Source organism: Rhinolophus ferrumequinum, chromosome 8 (assembly GCF_004115265.2).
Source record: "Rhinolophus ferrumequinum isolate MPI-CBG mRhiFer1 chromosome 8, mRhiFer1_v1.p, whole genome shotgun sequence".
Classification (NCBI taxonomy): Eukaryota; Metazoa; Chordata; class Mammalia; order Chiroptera; family Rhinolophidae; genus Rhinolophus; species Rhinolophus ferrumequinum.
Window position 1 is genome coordinate 24,934,749 of NC_046291.1, and position 18,623 is coordinate 24,953,371.

Below are 18,623 nucleotides of genomic sequence, written 5' to 3' on the forward strand. Positions count from 1 at the left end.
TCTGTGGGTTGGGAGCTTTTGCTTTGGAGTGGTTTTTTAACTATGTTTACATTAAAAAGGACAGAGTGTTGTATTGACAAGGTCCCATTCTTTCCTATGAGCACAGTCCTTGAGTTTCTTGAATTCGATGTCCTGGTCTTTTAGGTGAAAATACTACCTTTGCTGGTTTTTGAGGAGGAGAGGTGATATTTCTCCAGTCCTTATAGATGAGACTCTTGATGTTACCGCCTCTCATTTTTCCCTTAAGAAATGATGGCATTAGAGCGCTGAATACCAATGACGTTATCAGCACTGAAAGACCTTCTCATAGCAGCTCTACATATGTCTTTGTAATCGTTGTCGTCACACAATCTAGAAATGGCCTAGGAAAGGCAATCAAATAGAACACAAGTACAGTTAGAAAAAAAAAAAGGTTCCCATCTTACAGAAAGAAAGCATCACTGGTAAGCCACACGTCCACACTACGGTAGGCAGTTCATACTTCCTGCTACTCTGAGGAGCTGAGGTCTACACTGCCAGGTTCTGGGGATGCTGTTTCCTGTTATTTCACTAAGGTAGATCCCTTAGGGGCTCTGATTAGATTTCCAGAACAAAGCAGAACTTAGAATTATTTAAAAAGTGGGTTTCCAAAGATGTCAAAGGCATTCTGACAGGCTCCTAACAGCAACATCATCTGTTACCTGTACACTTGTTCCTTAAACATGAACACACGTGGGCAAAATCTGTTTACTGAGCTATTCCAATTCTGTCCAGTCTTCATTAGTTATTGTATACTCTGAGTACATTTGAATGAGGCAGGCGTGTGCTGGACTTGAATGGAAGGTAGGAAAGGTCTAGTGACTGAAGCACCATAAGGAGCTATTCCACTTGTGCATTCATTATGGTAGAAAAACATACCACCAAGGGACCACGGAAAGTGTTCACTTTAAATGTGTCCATTTCAGTTGCAAGTGATTTTGCTTCACCAAAAATCGTAAGCCATAAATATTACTTTGTCCCACGTATGTTACCATTTCCATTAAAAACCCATGTACTCTCCATACCCAGTATTTGAAACACACATTATACATTCTAAGTATAGGGCTCTCAGGTGAGCCACTAATGCTTTTTTTTTGTCTAATAAACTCATGGGATTGAACTGTGATGTATGTAGAAAACAGACATGGATCTGCAAACTGAGTGAGACACTGAAGAGTGGTAAGTAGGTTATGTATGTAGATAAGATTAATGATACAATCATAAGAAATTATTCATGTTTGGTTATAAGGAAGGGTAGAGGATCAAATGGAAAACCATTAAGAACAGATTAAATCTGATATAAAATATTATGAATTATGGTCACAGGACAGACACCAGGAAAGACACCAGAAATATGGTATGAAAGGGTTAATAAGCTCTTCAATGTAGTGATTTAAAAAGCTTTCCATTTTCCTAATCACTATTTAATATGATTTATCCACAGATGTTGGCTCTGGTGACTGACAAAAAGCCCCACTTAGTGATTCCCCAGCCTTACCTCTAGGTTTTGTGCTCTTTCTTTATTAAGAGGAGCAAACATAAAAATCACGTCATTGTCATCTGCCAAGGAGCGAAGGTCAAAGTAGTATTTGGCATAAACACTGGCAGGAACATTAATATTAAACTGAAGTAGCTCCAAAAAATGCCTTTCCATCTCATTCCTGGGGGAGGAGGAGACAAAACCAATACAGGATAATTTTAGTCAACTGGGCTATCTTCAAAAATATCATTCTGGCTTTAAATTTTGTTTGGAAACAAACAAAGGCTACTGAGCTGGATTGATACACTAATGTTGAAGCAAGGTACAGCTATCTGTGGTCCTTCTGCATCCCCGCACTTTGCGTCAGGGATGAGGGGAAGAGGTTATGGCCCTCTTATACACTTGTGTTGCTGACTCGGGGGCTCATTCTTCAGAGTTCCATTAGTGCAGCTGTACGATTCATGCTCCACGCTCACTACAAGGCCCCGCTAATAGTGAGCAGATGAAAGGAATGATGTATGCTGTTTATTAGCTCTGAAGAACTTGCAGACATTGTCACCCGACAGATAACAGGAAGGGGCTTATTGAAGTGGAGATGCATCAACAAAAGCAGTGGGCACATCACCACGGCAACAAATGGATCCATCGAGAGCCACTGCTATTATCACTGAGGGGGAAAAACTCTTGAGGCAACAAGGATTCATCTCAAATAAATCTCAAATAAATAAATAAGCTACATCTGATAGGAAAGGGAACCCCTCCCCTGCCCCAGTGCACTGGGCTAATGTCAAAGGGCGTAATGCAAGTTTCTGTTCACCTTCATCTTACTGGGGTGAGAAACTGTCACTATGACAAGACAGTACGCACTTTTTAAACTCTGGAAGGCAGAAAGATTAAAGATAGCTGTCATGGCTGGGCTAAACCCACTTTATGATACAACCTCCGATAGAGCTCTGGACTCAGACTCAAACAGTGTCCAGAGTGGGAATGTGACCCCGAAATGCTCAGCACCCATAGACCCTCCTGGAAAAGAATGGGACACACCCACAGGGGGCAATGCCGTTCATGAAAGTGAGAAAGGAAAATGTTGGGAGCAGTCTATGCTATGTGACCATACTGCCATCACTTGCCAAGTGTTTAAGTAAATAAGTATAAAATCAGAGTAAATCGTACCATGTTCACAGTAATTCCTTTTTAGAGAGTTAATTACGTAAAAATGATAAATACCCGAACAAGCACAAGAGGCTTGTTTTTTAACATACTGTATTGTACCATGTGTATAACATGCTCCCGTGTATAATGCGCACCCATGTTTTTGGCCCAAACTTTCAGGGAAAAATATCTTCCGTTTTAATTCAAACTTTTATTTGTTTACAGGTAGGTACTTTTTTTTTGTATTATAAAAGGAATTTTAGCATTTATTTATGTACCAGTAACAAATTTACAATATTTACGCATCATAGAAGACCAAGAACTCTTCATTGTTGCAAGTTCGTCATAAATTCAACAAGACCAATTATCATATTCCAGGGTATTATTTTGCATATGGATATAGTTATTGATTTCTAGAATCACACTTTTAACTCATAAGCATAAATAAAAGAATTAAAAGCATTTATATAGATACGGAATTAGTACTACCCATGTATAATGTGCATCCTTATTTTTCCCTTACAAATTTGGGCAAAAAAGAGCGCATTATAGGTAGCAAAATACGGTATTTGGTTTTTTGGTTTTAATATTTTATCCACTGGATACGTCAACACAGGTCTGATATTCTCTGTATTTGTATGGGGAACAGTCAGAATATGAGCAGAGATGAAGTTTTCTCATTTGTTGAACTTTAAACCCAACAACCTACTTCCAAAATTAATTTCCTGTTCATATGGCCATAAGTCTATAGAAATGTAAATCAGATGTTTTGATAATTAGCTAATCAGGACTTAATTTACTACAGAAATAAAATGCACTTCACTATCCCTTTTATACTTTCTCCACTAATACATTTTAATTATGTAGAAATACAGTACTTCGTGGGATTAACATGTCTATTAATAGAGGTTTAATCACTGATGAAAAGCATTATGCCTACAGAATATGCATCTTCTGCATTTGTTTTTTCAATGGCCAGATAGCTGAATAGCACACCATTTACAGGCACAGCAAATTTTCTCAATAGCAGCTGCTCAGTTTAACTTATTCTTTTGAAGGGAAATATATTCTAAAAAGATACATAGATAGATGTTGGAAAGTTTTAAGAAAAAGCTGATAAACACCAATTTATCACTTTAGACTCAAAATGAGACCATTACAAATAGTAGTCAACAGCAGGGGGACAAAACCAATGTACACTAAACACTGTTGTAATACCTTCCAATTTCCGAAGATCATAAACAAAAGCAGCCTATTATACACATAGCTCCTGGTGTTTCTCTGTTCACATACAAAAAGCATTGTTTAGCACTAGTCTTCCTGTAGCTAGACACGGCCACCACTGCTCCTGGAGCTCACATCTATGAAAACTCACACACCTTCCCTGCATGTTCTCTGATGTTCTAACTAGAACCAGAGCCCCCGCAAGCTCAGTTGCAGATTTTGAAAAACTTTCAGCTGCCATCATGGCAGGATTAGTGTTCACGATTACCACTTTTTCTTCCTTCAGGGGATCAGTTTGAAGATTGATGACAGTGGTGATCAAAGTCACTTTACCTTCTGCAACTTCCAAAAGTACTTTCATTTGTTTCATATTCATTATTTGCTGTCACACTGTGTGTTAAGATGGCTCCCAGCAATATCAACGTGACGACTCAGTTCACACTATTATCAAAGTGGGCATTTTCACCAAAAGCCACTTTGACAGCAACTGACAACCACTGGTCCCTTCTCTTCGTCACAAGTATCCTCACTTCAGTTGTGAATATGCACTTAGGTAATTCTGAATGACAGCCTTATCGAGAGTAATGGGCAAAGGTAACAAAAACAAACTCGTGCCACCGCCTGCCATGATTTTGATCTCCCTATGCTGTTCAATATAATCAAGAGGTGTTTTTTGCATTTTCCTAAATGCCGCCCACAAAGACATTTTCAGTGTCAAGTGGGTACTTTTGAGGGTCTGCTGGAAACACCTCTTTGGCTACAGCCTCAGGGCCCTTCCCAGCAGCCCAGGTGGCCAGATCGAACGCCCTCGTTAAGTCTGGTGTTTCCCTTCCCGGTCAGTGTGCCGAGGAGCACCCTCATGGTTAACCTACGGCCCCACAACTTGCTGCTGTGGTTGCTGAGTGCCCGAGGAAACTCAAATGGGATGAGCACTGGGTGATGCTTCTCAGACTGCCTGAGAAGCAGGAGCTTTCGAACTCATCGGACCTTTTTTAAACATGTGCAATACTCTTAAAAAGGGAAGGAGAGAACACAGTGATCTGAAACCTTTATATGTGGCTATAGTTTTTATCACGGTTTCTGTAACAACAGAACTTCAGAAAGAAAAGAGGGAAAGATCAGTAAAGGAAATATATAATGTATGACTCAGGTTTAGGCTATAGCCTAGAGACCTAATGCCTTAACAATGATCAAACATTTATTTCAAAGGCCAAATGGATGCTCCTTAAAAATGGACTGGCCTGATAGACGGCATAAAGAAAGCCATGAAAATACTTACCGTCCTGTTGTTCTGGTAGAGAGAGCCTGTAAAACGTTTGCCAAAACCACTGGAGAAATACATTGCAAATCATCAAGCAGATTATTACAACAACACATCAAGACCTACCAATGAATGATGAGGAATATGAATTGTTATACCAAAGGTGCATAGAAAGTATGTAATTTTATGCCTATTACAGGTCTCTGTACAATGTAACCTTTAAAAATATTCCTTAAAATGTACACTTCATGGGGGCAAATGAGGTATTGGAAAACGTTTAGAAAAGTTCACCAAAACCTTAGAAACTTACATGTCCTCGACGGTAATGTCCTTGAGGATCTGGCAGTAGTCCACATTCCATACAGCCTGATCATCCCAAACCTTGGAGGCAAGAAGAATGGCTCCCAAAACAATTCTTTTCCAGTTGGTTGGACAAATGTCGATTTCAGCATAAGTTAAAAGCCTTTCTAAGTAAACCTGCAAAAGTAGAGCACTGGTCTTTGATTTTCATTCAGTTTAGTGCTGTGATAAGAACTGTTAGGAATGACAACTTCATCTGTTTTTGACATGCCTTTTTATCCGTATGTTTTAGAGACTTTGCTTAGTCAGCAAAGTCCAGAGGCCAGATCACAATTGCAATCACATATGTCGGTTGCCTACTCCACCCATGCAAATTTCCAGCCCAATTTTGGTCACAGGAATGAATGGACATCTTAGTAAAGGACATCCTGAAGACATGCACTGTGTTATTTCCTCCCCACTTGGAAAGCGCAGCAAACACAGGCCCATTGTAGATTCAAGTTGTTCAGTAAATACCTGAGTGCCTACCACGTGCAATGTGTCATACCTGGCTGGTAGCTTTAGGGTGATTTTACATAATACTTGAATATGTAAATCCCTGGTAATACTGAGCACATTTATATCTTCCTTTCATAGTAACTAGTCCTTTTGTGGCACAAGCTGAAGATAAAAACTGGTGGTCAAGAGAGCCTCCCAGTGGCTGCTGTGTAGCAGGACAGGCAGTACAATCGGTGTGCTTGAGGCTGGTCTTCACAACTGTCAAGTGTTGCTGTACTTCATGCCTTTTTAAGGAACACACATGTGTACAAAGGCGAGTCCTTCTCATGTCCCTGAATTCTCACATCTCCATTATCATTTCATGAACTTTATCTGTGTCTTACATAGTCTGAAGCCCAGTCACTTCTGTTGATTTCAAGGCGGTAACAGAGCTGCCAGTCTCTACTCCTGGGACTCCTCTAAACTTGCCAGGTAGTGAGATTTCATGATTTCTTTTACACATATTAAATGTCTATTCTATAAAGAACTGGGTGAAGTTCACAGCTGAGTCAAGATTATAGAGGTAAGCTGTGATTTACTGTTACCTCAAAGGGTGTTTTGCAGAAGAGTATGCCGTTTGACAGTAAGTCCAATTTAGAGTGTGTTTACTGTCTGAAAGTTATTAGACTGACAGCTTAGATTTACCAGTGTTCTCCAAAATCAACTGTGTTTTCAAAAACAAATGGTTATTGAACATTGTATGTTCTTAGTAATTTTGCCTCCATTCTCCAAAACTCAGCTCTCTCAGGTATCCTAAGAATAAACCTCCTTACAAGGTTCAACTCTACTTCATGGGAATAATTAGAGGCATTTAGATAGCACTGACAATCTCTCAAATTCCTGTCATCTTTACTGACAAACGTGGCATGTGCCATTACCCATGCATGTATACTATTTGTCCTCCTGAGTCGTGGGATCGAGAGTCCCTTCTGCTTGCTGCAGCTCACTCTTCCATTAGTGAAGTCGATCCCATCCACTTGTGCATAACTGTTCCCAGAATTACATTCTCTTCTTGAAGAATTTCTCCCTCTCTGCCAGAGATTTTCCCCAATATGAATGTGTGTATGTTGTTCCCATCGTAACCCCTCACAACTCCTAGAATGCCTCCTCTCCTTTTGCTCACAGTAAATGCCCTGATGCTGGCTTGTCATCTCCCATCCTCTCCTTAACCCACTTTAGTCTGCCCCCTGCCACTATCATTCCACGGGAAACAATCTTGCCCGGGTCATGGATGCCTGTGCACATTCAAACCAGAGCTCTTCATCCCGACTCCCCACTCACTAAGATTCCCTAATAACATAAAGGGCACTGCCATTTGCCTAGCTGCTGGGGACAAAATCTTCCATTTGAGTTATCCTGCTCCAATCTGTTAGTGATTCTTGTTATCTCTACCTATCATTGGTAATCCGACCACTTTGTATTCTATTTGTCACTTCTCACTTGTATCACTGTTATTGCCTCCTAATTTCTCTGCCTCCACTCTGACTTCCAACAACAGCCTATTCTCCCCAAAGCAGCCTCTTTAATTAAGAGCACTTCATTCCCCTGCTCAAGACCTGCCAAAGTTTTCCCATCAAACGAATAAAAATTTAACTTCTTCCCATGGCCTGCAAGCAACAAGGCCCTATAATGTAGGGCACTGCCCTTCTGTGACCTCATCTCCTATGCTCTTTCCCTCATTCCTCTCTCTGACCACACTGGCCAGAATCTTGCACTTGTCCTCTCCGGCTGTAATGCCACAGCTCCTTGTGTCTTCCTCAATCAGGTCAAGGCTCTTCCTGATTATTCTATCTAAAACAGTAAGCCCCTATAATCACTTTGTTTTACCCTGCTTTACCTTCTTGGTATTTACTACTACCTGAAATATTCCTCTTTTTAAAAACATTCATTTAAAAAAAAATACTTGTCTTCTTCACTAGAAGCTCCACAAAGGCAAGAACTTGATTCAACCTTTTCTCTCCTCTATCCTCAGCACTTACATCTGTAAGGATGATCACCAATTAAGGGACAAGACCCCCAGAGGAGTGGCTATAGTAGTAGGAAAACCAGGAGAGAATAATCAAAGAGATGCTACAATAAGAGAGGTTCAAGGAGAGTGTGGTCAACTACTAAATGCTGCCAAGAAGTTGCTCATTGTATACCGACTTTTGGTCACTCTTCTAATATTGTCTATCCACTTTTTTTTAAAAATAAATTTTATTGGGGAACAGTGTGTTTCTCCAGGGACCATCAGCTCCAAGTCATTGTCCAATCTAGTTGTGGAGGGCGCAGCTCAGCTCCAAGTCCAGACGCCATTTTCAGTCTTTAGTTGCAGGGGGCGCAGCCCACCATCCATGCCGGAATTGAACCGACAACCTTGCTGTTGAGAGCTCACGCTCTAACCAACTGAGCCATCCCGCTGCCCCTCTGGAAGCTCAGTGGAAGCTCGTTATCTTCAGTCTAGTTGTGGAGGGCGCAGCTCACTGGCCCATGTGGGAATTGAACCGGCAACCCTGTTGTTCAGAGCTCGCACTCTAACCAACTGAACCATTCAGCAGCACCTCTATCCACTTTTTATTCTAAACATTGTCTCTACGTTTGCACAGCTACTCTTAATTCCCTACCTCTAGCTCAGATTCATGCTCCAATTCCATGTATTTAAAGGATTACTATACACGGCCACTCTGCTGTCTCACAGGTACATTAAGCTTACCTTATCTACAAAGAACTCCCCCTCTTCAAACCCAGATGCTTTCCTTCCTGCATTACGTAAAGTTGTCCATGTGGAAGTACATGCCTGCCTTTCTCCAGCATGTACTAAGCACTCCGAAGGGCTGGCAGCTCTATGGAAAGGCCGGTGTCTGATCCAGTGCCCACTGAGGGGGTCTCTATTCAAAAGCACAAGCCATCTCTCCAAAATGTTAACTGAATAGTAATGGAGGAGACACTGACCTAAGTATTCTTTTCCTCCACACCAGGCAGTTGACATGGGTTTGCTGTATAGAAGAGTAATACAACACCAACCACTTCCAACTAGAATGAGACTTATGTGAAATGATAGACTCTTACCATAGGAATTCTGTATGGATGACACAAAGGTCCTTACACGGCAGTAGCTTAGCAGGCAACCAGCAAATCTTTTTCAAGGACCACTGGCACCATAATCCTAGGCAATGTCACAGGCGGGCACAAGAGGACAGCAGGGATGGAATAATACGCATCCTCAAAAGACAGAGAATTTCGGGCCGTGATTCTCAATTAGGACACACATCAGAACCGCCTGGGGATACAGCGTGGGACTCAGCTCAGACCTGCACCGACTCTCTCTGCCTGTCCTTGCCCCATCCTACCCCACCAGCAAACCCTGTGTGTTACACGCGTGTACTGCATGTGTGTGTGTGTCCTGAGCTGTGGAGGGAGACACCAGGCATCTCTCCTTCTGCCTTTAGTAGCAATTGTTTTCTAGTAAGAAAAGCAATGACAGTATGTTAAATCATAATGATTAAGCTCGAATGTGTGTATTTTACTTCCTTTGATAGGTTTCTCTTAAAAGTTCTGGTGATCATTTCAGGAACCTACTTTTTTGTGAAAAACAGGACCATACCCTGTCAGAAGACAGAAAAGATGCTTTATGAAAGAGGAAATAGCTTACCAAAGTTACTATTGCACATTCAGCTGTTAGCTGTGCAGCACTAAAAGAGTTCGAACAAATCTGTAAATCAATTTGTGTTCAGGATCATGCTTAAAATATTCCTCTGGAACCTTTTCTCGCTGAAAGAAGAAAAAAATGCAATATAAGTATCCACTGAAGAAAAAATACTTCAGTACTCTTACAACAGCAGTCTTTACTTGTACCCACATGCTCCTTAAAGTAATTTTGATTGGGCAACATGTCTTTTAATTAGTCTTTTAAATATAAATAGTGGGATTTTAAAATAACACACAATACTCACCACCATTCATTAAAGAAAAATACAGGTACAACCTCAGAAAATTTATATTTGTTCCTTTCTATTTTATCCCCACAGAATTCTATCTAAATGTAAATTATTTTTACACTCAAAAGTCTTGTTGATCATCATGTACTTCTCTGCAATTAACTTTGAAAAAACATTTTCAGTTTCCTGGAACTATAAGGCGCTAAGGCTGGGCTGTCCTATATAGTAGTCACCAGCCACATGTCACTACAGAGCATCTGAGAAAGTCAATTAAAAAATGTTTGCCACTTTAATTGATTTAAAATTTAAATAGTTTCCTAATTTTCTTGAAATCTTAAAATATTTGTGAGGTTTATTTAGAAATACAGAGGGTGCCAAAAATACGTATACTCATTTACCAAAGTTATATATATATATATACACAAAGGAAAAATGTTATTAAAATTGTAATACTCAATATATACCGTAACAAAAGATGAATACAAGTCACGTTTGACTTCTGCAATTTCAAGAGGTGCTCAAAGTGGTTACCATCAGCATCCAGACACTTCTAGTTACGGCGAACTACTGCTTGAGCAACATTGACCAAAGTGTCCACTTGTGTATGTTTTTGGCACCCCTGGTATTGATATTGTTTGATGTTGTTGAAAATTATCTTTTAAAAAGACATATTTTCTGTTATTTGGGTATGTTTACTCTCTTTAGCTCACTAATTATATAAAGCTGAAATGCAACTGTCATGTCCCTTATACAACACCCCTTTTGTAAAGTAATTAGATACAACATGAGGTAGGAAAGAAGAGTTAAAGGAAAATGATTTTTACTTCACGCTGGAGGGAGTAATTTTCTTCTAGTAATTAATTTTAAAGCAAATCAACATAAAATAAACACAACTGTATGGGAGAAAAAGTACAACCTAAATAAAACTGACACTTACTGTGAGTGGATGTGATCTCTCATCAAAAATATCCAAGGATCTATTTGCATCTCTATAAAATAAGAATGTTCATTTAAAACACTAACTCAGTAATTGTTAATATCTTAGTAACACATCTGCTGGGAGTAAAGAGGGGGTGGAGGGAGAAGCTTAGCCTTCAACAAAGCAGTTTTACAAGTTCTTCTCTTGGATTCTTAAGGGTTTCCTGACCCATTCTAATTTAACATATCAAATTTCTGTGAAATCTTTTCTACAAGTAACCAGCCAAGGTGCCTTTATAAGCACTGACTCTTCTTAACAGGCATGCTAGTAAACTAAATATAACTCCACTCCTCTAACCTCACATGTGAATACACAAGAACATTTTATAAAACATAGTGATGGGCAATAATGTCTTTAGAATTTTAATGCATGTGAATATGAGATTCACATTTCTTCCCTACTTTTTTCTCATATTAGTTTTCTATTATTATATTCTTATTGTGCATTTCTTCTTGTCTGTTTTAATTAGTTTGAGTTAAAAACTTGTCTTTTTATTTTAAAAGTAACTGGTCTTTTGACTTAAAAGTTCACACACTAATACACTGTGCTCATTTAAACAGTGGTTTTCCAAATGTGTTCTGAGACCTCTTGGGTTCCCCTAGATCAGGAGTGTCCAAACTTTTTCAACATTTTTCACCAAGGGCCAGCCATATGCGGTAAAATACACAAACAGCCGAGCCACTCACTCAAGGTGAAGTACGTATTGCCTCACCTGGTTTAAGTAAAACTAAATATATTTTTGAATTTGCTGCGGGCCAATTAAAAATGGATTGTGGGCCGCAGTTGGCCCGCGAGCCACAGTTTGGACACCCCTGCCCTAGATCCTTCTCAGGAGGCCCATGAGGTCAAAACTGTTTTTATAGGATTATTAAGGCCTTGCCTTTTACACTGACATTTGCAGTGACCTGTATAAAAGCAGAAGTGGGTACAGTGGGGTTCTGAGCACGGATCAAGGCAGTGGGACCGCACTGTACTAGAGGTCATTCTATTATTCTTCACTGCCACTTGCAATTGAAAAAAAAAATTCTGCTTTACTTAAGAACATTGATGATAAAGTAGTAAAAATTAATACTGTTATTAAACCTTAATTCTTTTTATATTCTGAATAAGTGGAAAGTACGCATTAAGTTCTCTGTATACTTAATATGGTTGTGTTAAGGAAAAGCACTTGTGACTTAGTTGTGAGCTGAACAGACACTTTCCTCATAGAATACCATCTTTATTTGATAGTCCAACTGTCATTCTTTCAAAAATGAACAAAGTGAGCCTGTCATTTCAAGGAAAATAACGTAAATAGATTTGTTGGCAATGATAAAATTAAAAGCTATCAAGCTAAAAAAAATCAGGATTTGGAAAAACTTGTAACCTTCTTTTGTGAACTTGACAACTTCTCAATACTTAAAAACTTTTCTGATAAGATTGATAGTGATACACTCCTGTTTCCCCAAAACTAAGACCTAGCCGGACAATCAGCTCTAATGCCTCTTTTGGAGCAAAAATTAATATAAGACCTGGTCATATAATAAGACATAGTGAGTAGAGGTCAGGAATACTGCTAAAGTATAACACACAGGACAATCCCCCACAACAAAGAATTATCTATTCAAAATTTCGATAGTGCTGTAAAAACCCTGTTTTAACATGTAATGGACTTATTTTTCAATTCTCAATTTTAATTTCTAATACAGTAAGTATTAATATGACCCACATAAACAAATACTCTTTTGGATTCTCAATGACTTAAGGGCTAAGAGTCCTAAGACAAAACAAATGATTCACTTCAATAAAAGTACTGTACGGCTTATTCAAATAATGTCTATAGTTATTACCTAACACTAAACTTGATACCTTGTAAATTTATTAGCTAGAATAACAAGACAGGTTTCAAAACTCACCTGTTCTTTATGTGGTAATATATTGCTAAGGTCACACTGTGGAGGAAAAAAAAACGTAACAATTGATTTTAACAGTTAAGTCTGAAGACATTTTTTAAAATGGGCTGGGCTGGGGGAGAGGGAAGACCTTCCCAGCTGCCCAAGGGCCTTGAAATCCTTGTTTACAACAGTATCCTATGGGCACTTTCCCCCTTATTTTAGTTCTTTGGCTTTTAGCAAAAGTGGGAGAACCAAAATGCTAGATTAGAAGACATGTTCGGTTGATTATTATAAAAGTTATTATATATGTCCCCTGTCATTTGCCCTTTTACCCACAGAACCTTTCGTCCTGTACAAGTTATATCTATTTGTACACAAGCTTAAATTTAAGCCAGACAGTAGTTTTCGTGCTTAAAAAAAAGTTGTTAGGACTTGCATTTAAGTTCACTATCCACATACCCATTCATTTTCCATGATTTCCCTAAAGGTAAATAAAGAGCTCTATAACAAATAATCATTTAAAATAATTTTCACCTAATTATTAGAAAATTTAATAGCAAATATAATTACCCACAAAATCGATAGGTCTAGCTATCCTGAAAAAGGCAGGGCTAACAATGCAGCATAATACTACACTGTAATATTAATAACAGTTATTTCCAAATTAGCTTAAATGAAATATTAATGAGCAGGTGTTAAGTCCTCAGACACTGTGCAAGTTACTGGGTTCCTAAGGTATTCACAGATGACGTGTACTAGGCAACAGAGGGGTTCTCTTGGTGAAGTTAGATGCTCCTCTTTGCCCTCAAGTGTCTAAAATGAAGCTCAAAATAACTGAGGGAAGGCAAATCTGAATTTTACAACTAGGTCTGTATTATACTAGCACTTGTAAAAAGGCTGATAACATTGTTAGCATCAAAGATGGATACTTCTATAGTGCTTCAAACAGTTTCATCTTCAAATTGATTTTAAAAATCACAGAATTTGAAGCATATAAGCTGAAAGGGACCACTGAACCCAAGATGACATTTAATTCAACAACCCATTTTTACAGATAAGGGAACAAGGGTTAAAATTGACTTGTCCAAGGTCCTACCAATGGTGAGAAGCAGTTCTCTTTCCTCCTAGACTCTAACAGGCAGTGGTTCCAAGCTTGGCTGTACACTGGGATCACGTGGGGAGCTTTACAAACTGCCTGGCTTCCACCTCTAGACCTTCTGATTTAACTGGCACTGGGTATGACTTGTTTTTAAAGCTCCCCAGGTGATTGCAATGTGCAACAAAGTTTGGGAACAAACGAGTTAGGGTGAAGATCAGAATTACCCTGGATGCTTTTGTCCATATCATCATGCCTCACATCTTTCCTCAGCTTATCAAAAGTCCCGTGAGAGTAAGAGAGTGTATTGGGGGAGGGAGGTGGATGCATGTGTTTAGAGACATACTTTTAAAAGAGTTACGTTTAAGTGATTCTAATAAGGTTCACCCATCCCACTGAAAACAATGTACTACTTACTATTCCATGAGAAACAGTTTTCAAATTCATTTCTAAAAACAAATTTGCTCTATTAATTTTGTCAGTAAATATTTCACCAATAGTGAATGTATTGAATAATTATTTTTAAACTTAAAGCAAATTAAAACATTCTGTACTTCCAAAAATGAGACTAATTTTGGGGGAAAAAGCATGAAACCTACTTGTCTGAGCAAAGTTAATCTTTAAAACTACTTTTGAATATATACTGAAATATCAGAATCTTTCGAATTCATAAAAAGCTGTGGACTGAAGCAACCAAAGTAGAGTGGTGTTTTTTACCCATGGATTTCGAGTCTTGGCTGAATGAAAACATTCAATGATGACTCGACAGGTGCCACAGCTCAGGACTTCAGAGAGAGACTGGGCTTAGGTTGTGCTGAAATACAATTTGACCTCAACTATTGTTATAAGTGAGAGAAGAAAGTTACATTATTATGATTGTGAATTTGCTGTTTCTAATTAAACTAGAAGACACTGATAATTTAATTAGCAAAAAAGCTGGTATGTTAGAAACAAAATTAAGTGTATAAGCTAATTATTTTTTTAAGACTGAAAAATACAATTAAGGATGAGGATATTAATATTTCAAGTAGCATTTCCCAAACTGTTCTGAAAAGTCAATACTCATATCCCAAGGAGACACTAATGTTTCTTGGACAACCCCAAGGGAATCAGGAAGCTCTACACCGTTTTGGTTTTTTTCCCTCTCTTAACTAAGCTTGAAAGGTTCATCTGACAGTGTTTTTAAAGTGTATCCACAATTGTGGACTCTGAGTGCTCCCAGAAATTAAGGAAGAGTTTTCATCATCATGACACTGTTCATGTTCGCTTAAGCATGAACCTATGGCTGTTTCCTGAACTTCATCTCTCTCATTTTTTTCTGCTGTGATTTTCTTATATATGGATTGATACAGTGTCTTGGAGATAAATATATATAGTATATATATATATATATATAGTGTATATATATATATAGTTATAAATATATATATAAAATTAAATTTAATATATCTAATAAATTAAAAACCTCAGTTGAGAAAATTTTAGCTACAAAGAAATTAGCTTGAAAAGTTGTTCCCTAAGACTAGATTGATGCATTTTCCCCCTCTTTGGGGGACAGGAAGGAGAAGTGAATTTTCGCACAGAAGTAGTTGCAGGAGAAAAATGCACGATGGGTAAAATCTGGCACAATCCAATTCAAGTTAAGTACAGATACACTGTGCCAGCAGGGACAAGCTGTTCCTCCTTTGCAGAGTAGCTCCCAAAGTAGTATGCATTGTTTTAGGCCTAATACTTTTTTCTAGAAACATCCAAAAAAAGCACTTCTCCTTTTCATTATGTTCAACAATGTCTTAACAAGAGAAATGCATCAAATAAAGATATATATACTCTTTCTGGGATTTCTTATTTGCTAACTGGCTTTCCCTTCTTCCATCATTTCAAAGACTAAAATGGAAACTGAAAATTTATATTTAGGTCCCTGAAATCAATATATAATTGACACCAGTTTCTTAACCTGATCACTGAAAAGGACAATGAAATGAGTGAAATTACGTATGGCTAGGATGGTTTTAGCATAAGGGGGTCTGTCACTCAGCCCTTGGCAACCTAGTTGTACTCACCATTTTATTGTGGTTCTAAGATTAGGCTGGCTGACTGTGCTGTCATCTAGAAATATTGTTGAGCATGAGCTATATTTTTTAGTGAGCTGCCCTGGAGATACCTGAAGGGGAAGGGAAATAGAAGAAAATGTCACAGTAAGTTAAACCTATAAAAGTGTATTTTTTCCGTGGTTAAAATGTCAAACGATTAAGCATTAAGATTTTTTCTCATACTCCATAAACTACTTGAGTGTGATATCATGTGCAGCTCTATGGGCTACCGATTAGATACTGTAACTTCCACAGACAAGTTTTGAGGAATGGGTTATAACATGCTGCCCTTGATATAGTAACTATAATCAAATCTGGAAATACCTCTTATAAATTCCCTTTATAATAATGTAAAAAGTTTAGAATAAGATTTCAGTGTTTGTTTCTTAAGCAATTAATAGCAGCTGAGATTTTCTATTTCGACGATTAATTTAGTACAATAACATGTAATGCCTTATATAATATTGAAGCAAGAGCATTTTATTGCAGTAAATGAAAGCCAATTTATTTACTGAAAGCCAATAATAAATATTAGTTCAGGAGACAGTGTGGCAAAACAAATATTTTCGAGTCAGAGGTGTGTGTGCTGGGGCTGCTCTATCACTAACAAGCTAGAGGGCCAAAGGTTTCTCAGTTTCCTTACCTGGAGGATGAAAGAATATTGCTTTAAGATTCTCTCACATCCAAAAAACAGATAAAACAACTTTGAGAATTTAACTCTCAATTCATGTTTAAATAAGACTGTCATTAACATTACTCAAGTGAGAACCTCAGATAATACTTTCCATTAATTTCTAAATTTTATTAATTTTATTCTCTAAGTTACTGACACTCATCACGATGCTTTCCTGCCTCGCTCATGGTGCTCTTGGTGCCCACAATGCCTTTTTCGTCCTCCTTGTCCCGACAAGCTGAACTCCCATCTAGCTCCATGACACCTTTAGCGGCAGCCACACTACGTCTTCCTTTCAGTACACTCACTCACACACGCTGTCACCACTTGTTACATGGTATCAACTGCTTACAGGCTATCCCCCTCATAAGAAAGAAAGCTTCTCCAGAGAAGGAGGACTTGATTCCTCTCCTACCTTCAGCTGCTGAGCACAGAATCTAGGACAAATTAGGAGTTTAAAAAGTGTTTGAACAAATTATTTAAAGTCAATTACCACTGGAAGGTAAATCTTACTACAGATACAAATTAGAATTTATCTGCAGTGGTGGTACTGGAGAGGTAACAATGAATGCTTTGAGACCCTCTAGAGAATAAACTATTTTTAAAACACTTTAGAAGTATCCATTTATTTGTGAAGAGCCCAACAATACAGCAATAATCAAATAGTGAAATAGCCTAAATTAAGACAATTCTCTTCCTTAAAGAAAGGCCAATCACCAAATCCCAGTCACTGTAAGTAGCATTCTTTAATATCCCAGAGTACTGACGATTTTAATATGCTTGGTTTTGTTGTTTTTTAAAACTAATTCAGATGAGCCTTCCTCCCTCATATTAATATAAAATAGTTTTCACCATGCTGTCATACTCTCCCATCAGTATCCCCCACGAATACACAAAAGATGGGGCAGAGAGAAAATCTAGTTGATGCCTTTTAAAAAACAAAGCATTTGAAAATTGCCAGTAGCCAATAATCAGAAATATTCATGTTATATAAAATACCATTTTCCTTGTTTCAGATGTTTTACTGCAAAAGCCTATTCCTTATTAATGAAAAGTTCCAGACATTCTATTTTTGAAAAATATCACTATTTGAAGAAATAAATTCTCCTGCATGCTAGAAATGTTTTAATTATATCTAAAACTCTGATATGTTCCTTAAGTTATTCAGTTAACACGTAATTTACTTTTGGAATCTCAAAAAACAAATACAGCATGAAAAATGAAAATACATACAAATATTTTTATTCTAAATGCAAGGTTATCTTTTGATCACTACTATTAAGGTGTAATATGGCATATAATACACCATAATAAAGTCAATTGTGACCAAAAACCTGTATGTTGGGGGAGTAAATAGGAAGGAAATGCATCAAAATATAGACTAGCTGGTAAAGCTTTGAGTGGCATTTGCTCTCATTTTCCTCTGTTTAAAAAATTTTTTCTATTACAAATGAATATTAGTTTGTTAGTAAATCAGCAACTTACAGTCTACTAGCTGGATCCAACCAAAGAAACACTGAACACTTCCCCATCAGCCCAGGCTTGCTCCCAACTACCCAAACTTTCAGTATCAAGTATCTAATAGTCACTAGAGGGTGGCAGAATAAGTCTCTGACCAAAGTCTGGATATACTAGCTGCCATCAGGTTACTTTCCCTCATCTTGCTTGAAAATTTAAGACAATTGTCCTTTGGTTAAAGCCTTAACCACTGCTGGCTCACAACCTCAGTAAACTACACTGACAAACATAAGGATACAAAATGCAAACATGTACCAAACAAAATTAAAAAATAAAACAAGCAAACAAAAAAATCAATCAGCCAAAAATACTATTGATAGTTTTAGTGTTCACAGGCATTATTTCAGTTGGTTACTAGGATAGACAGGGACAAAGAACAGTATTTTGTCTTCATTCATTCAGCACTAATGACAGAATAGATGGACTTTTACAATCTTTACAAGGGAAAAGGTTATTTAGTAGACTTAAGGATCAACGGCAGAGACTGAAAAATAATCATACCAA

The 18,623-nt window shown here is 37.9% G+C and overlaps 1 protein-coding gene across 1 annotated transcript in view; it reads right to left on the bottom strand.

Moving 5' to 3' along the window:
* Positions 1–241: 241 nt before the first annotated feature.
* CCNYL1 (cyclin Y like 1) overlaps positions 242–18,623 on the bottom strand; it is a 34,010-nt gene continuing 15,628 nt past the window's right edge. Inside the window, 8 exon segments of the mRNA XM_033111640.1 lie at positions 242–362; positions 1,517–1,679; positions 5,446–5,612; positions 9,604–9,650; positions 9,653–9,722; positions 10,827–10,878; positions 12,764–12,799; positions 15,899–15,999. Of these exon segments, the coding sequence (XP_032967531.1) occupies positions 243–362; positions 1,517–1,679; positions 5,446–5,612; positions 9,604–9,650; positions 9,653–9,722; positions 10,827–10,878; positions 12,764–12,799; positions 15,899–15,999 (756 nt within the window). The 3' untranslated portion in view covers position 242.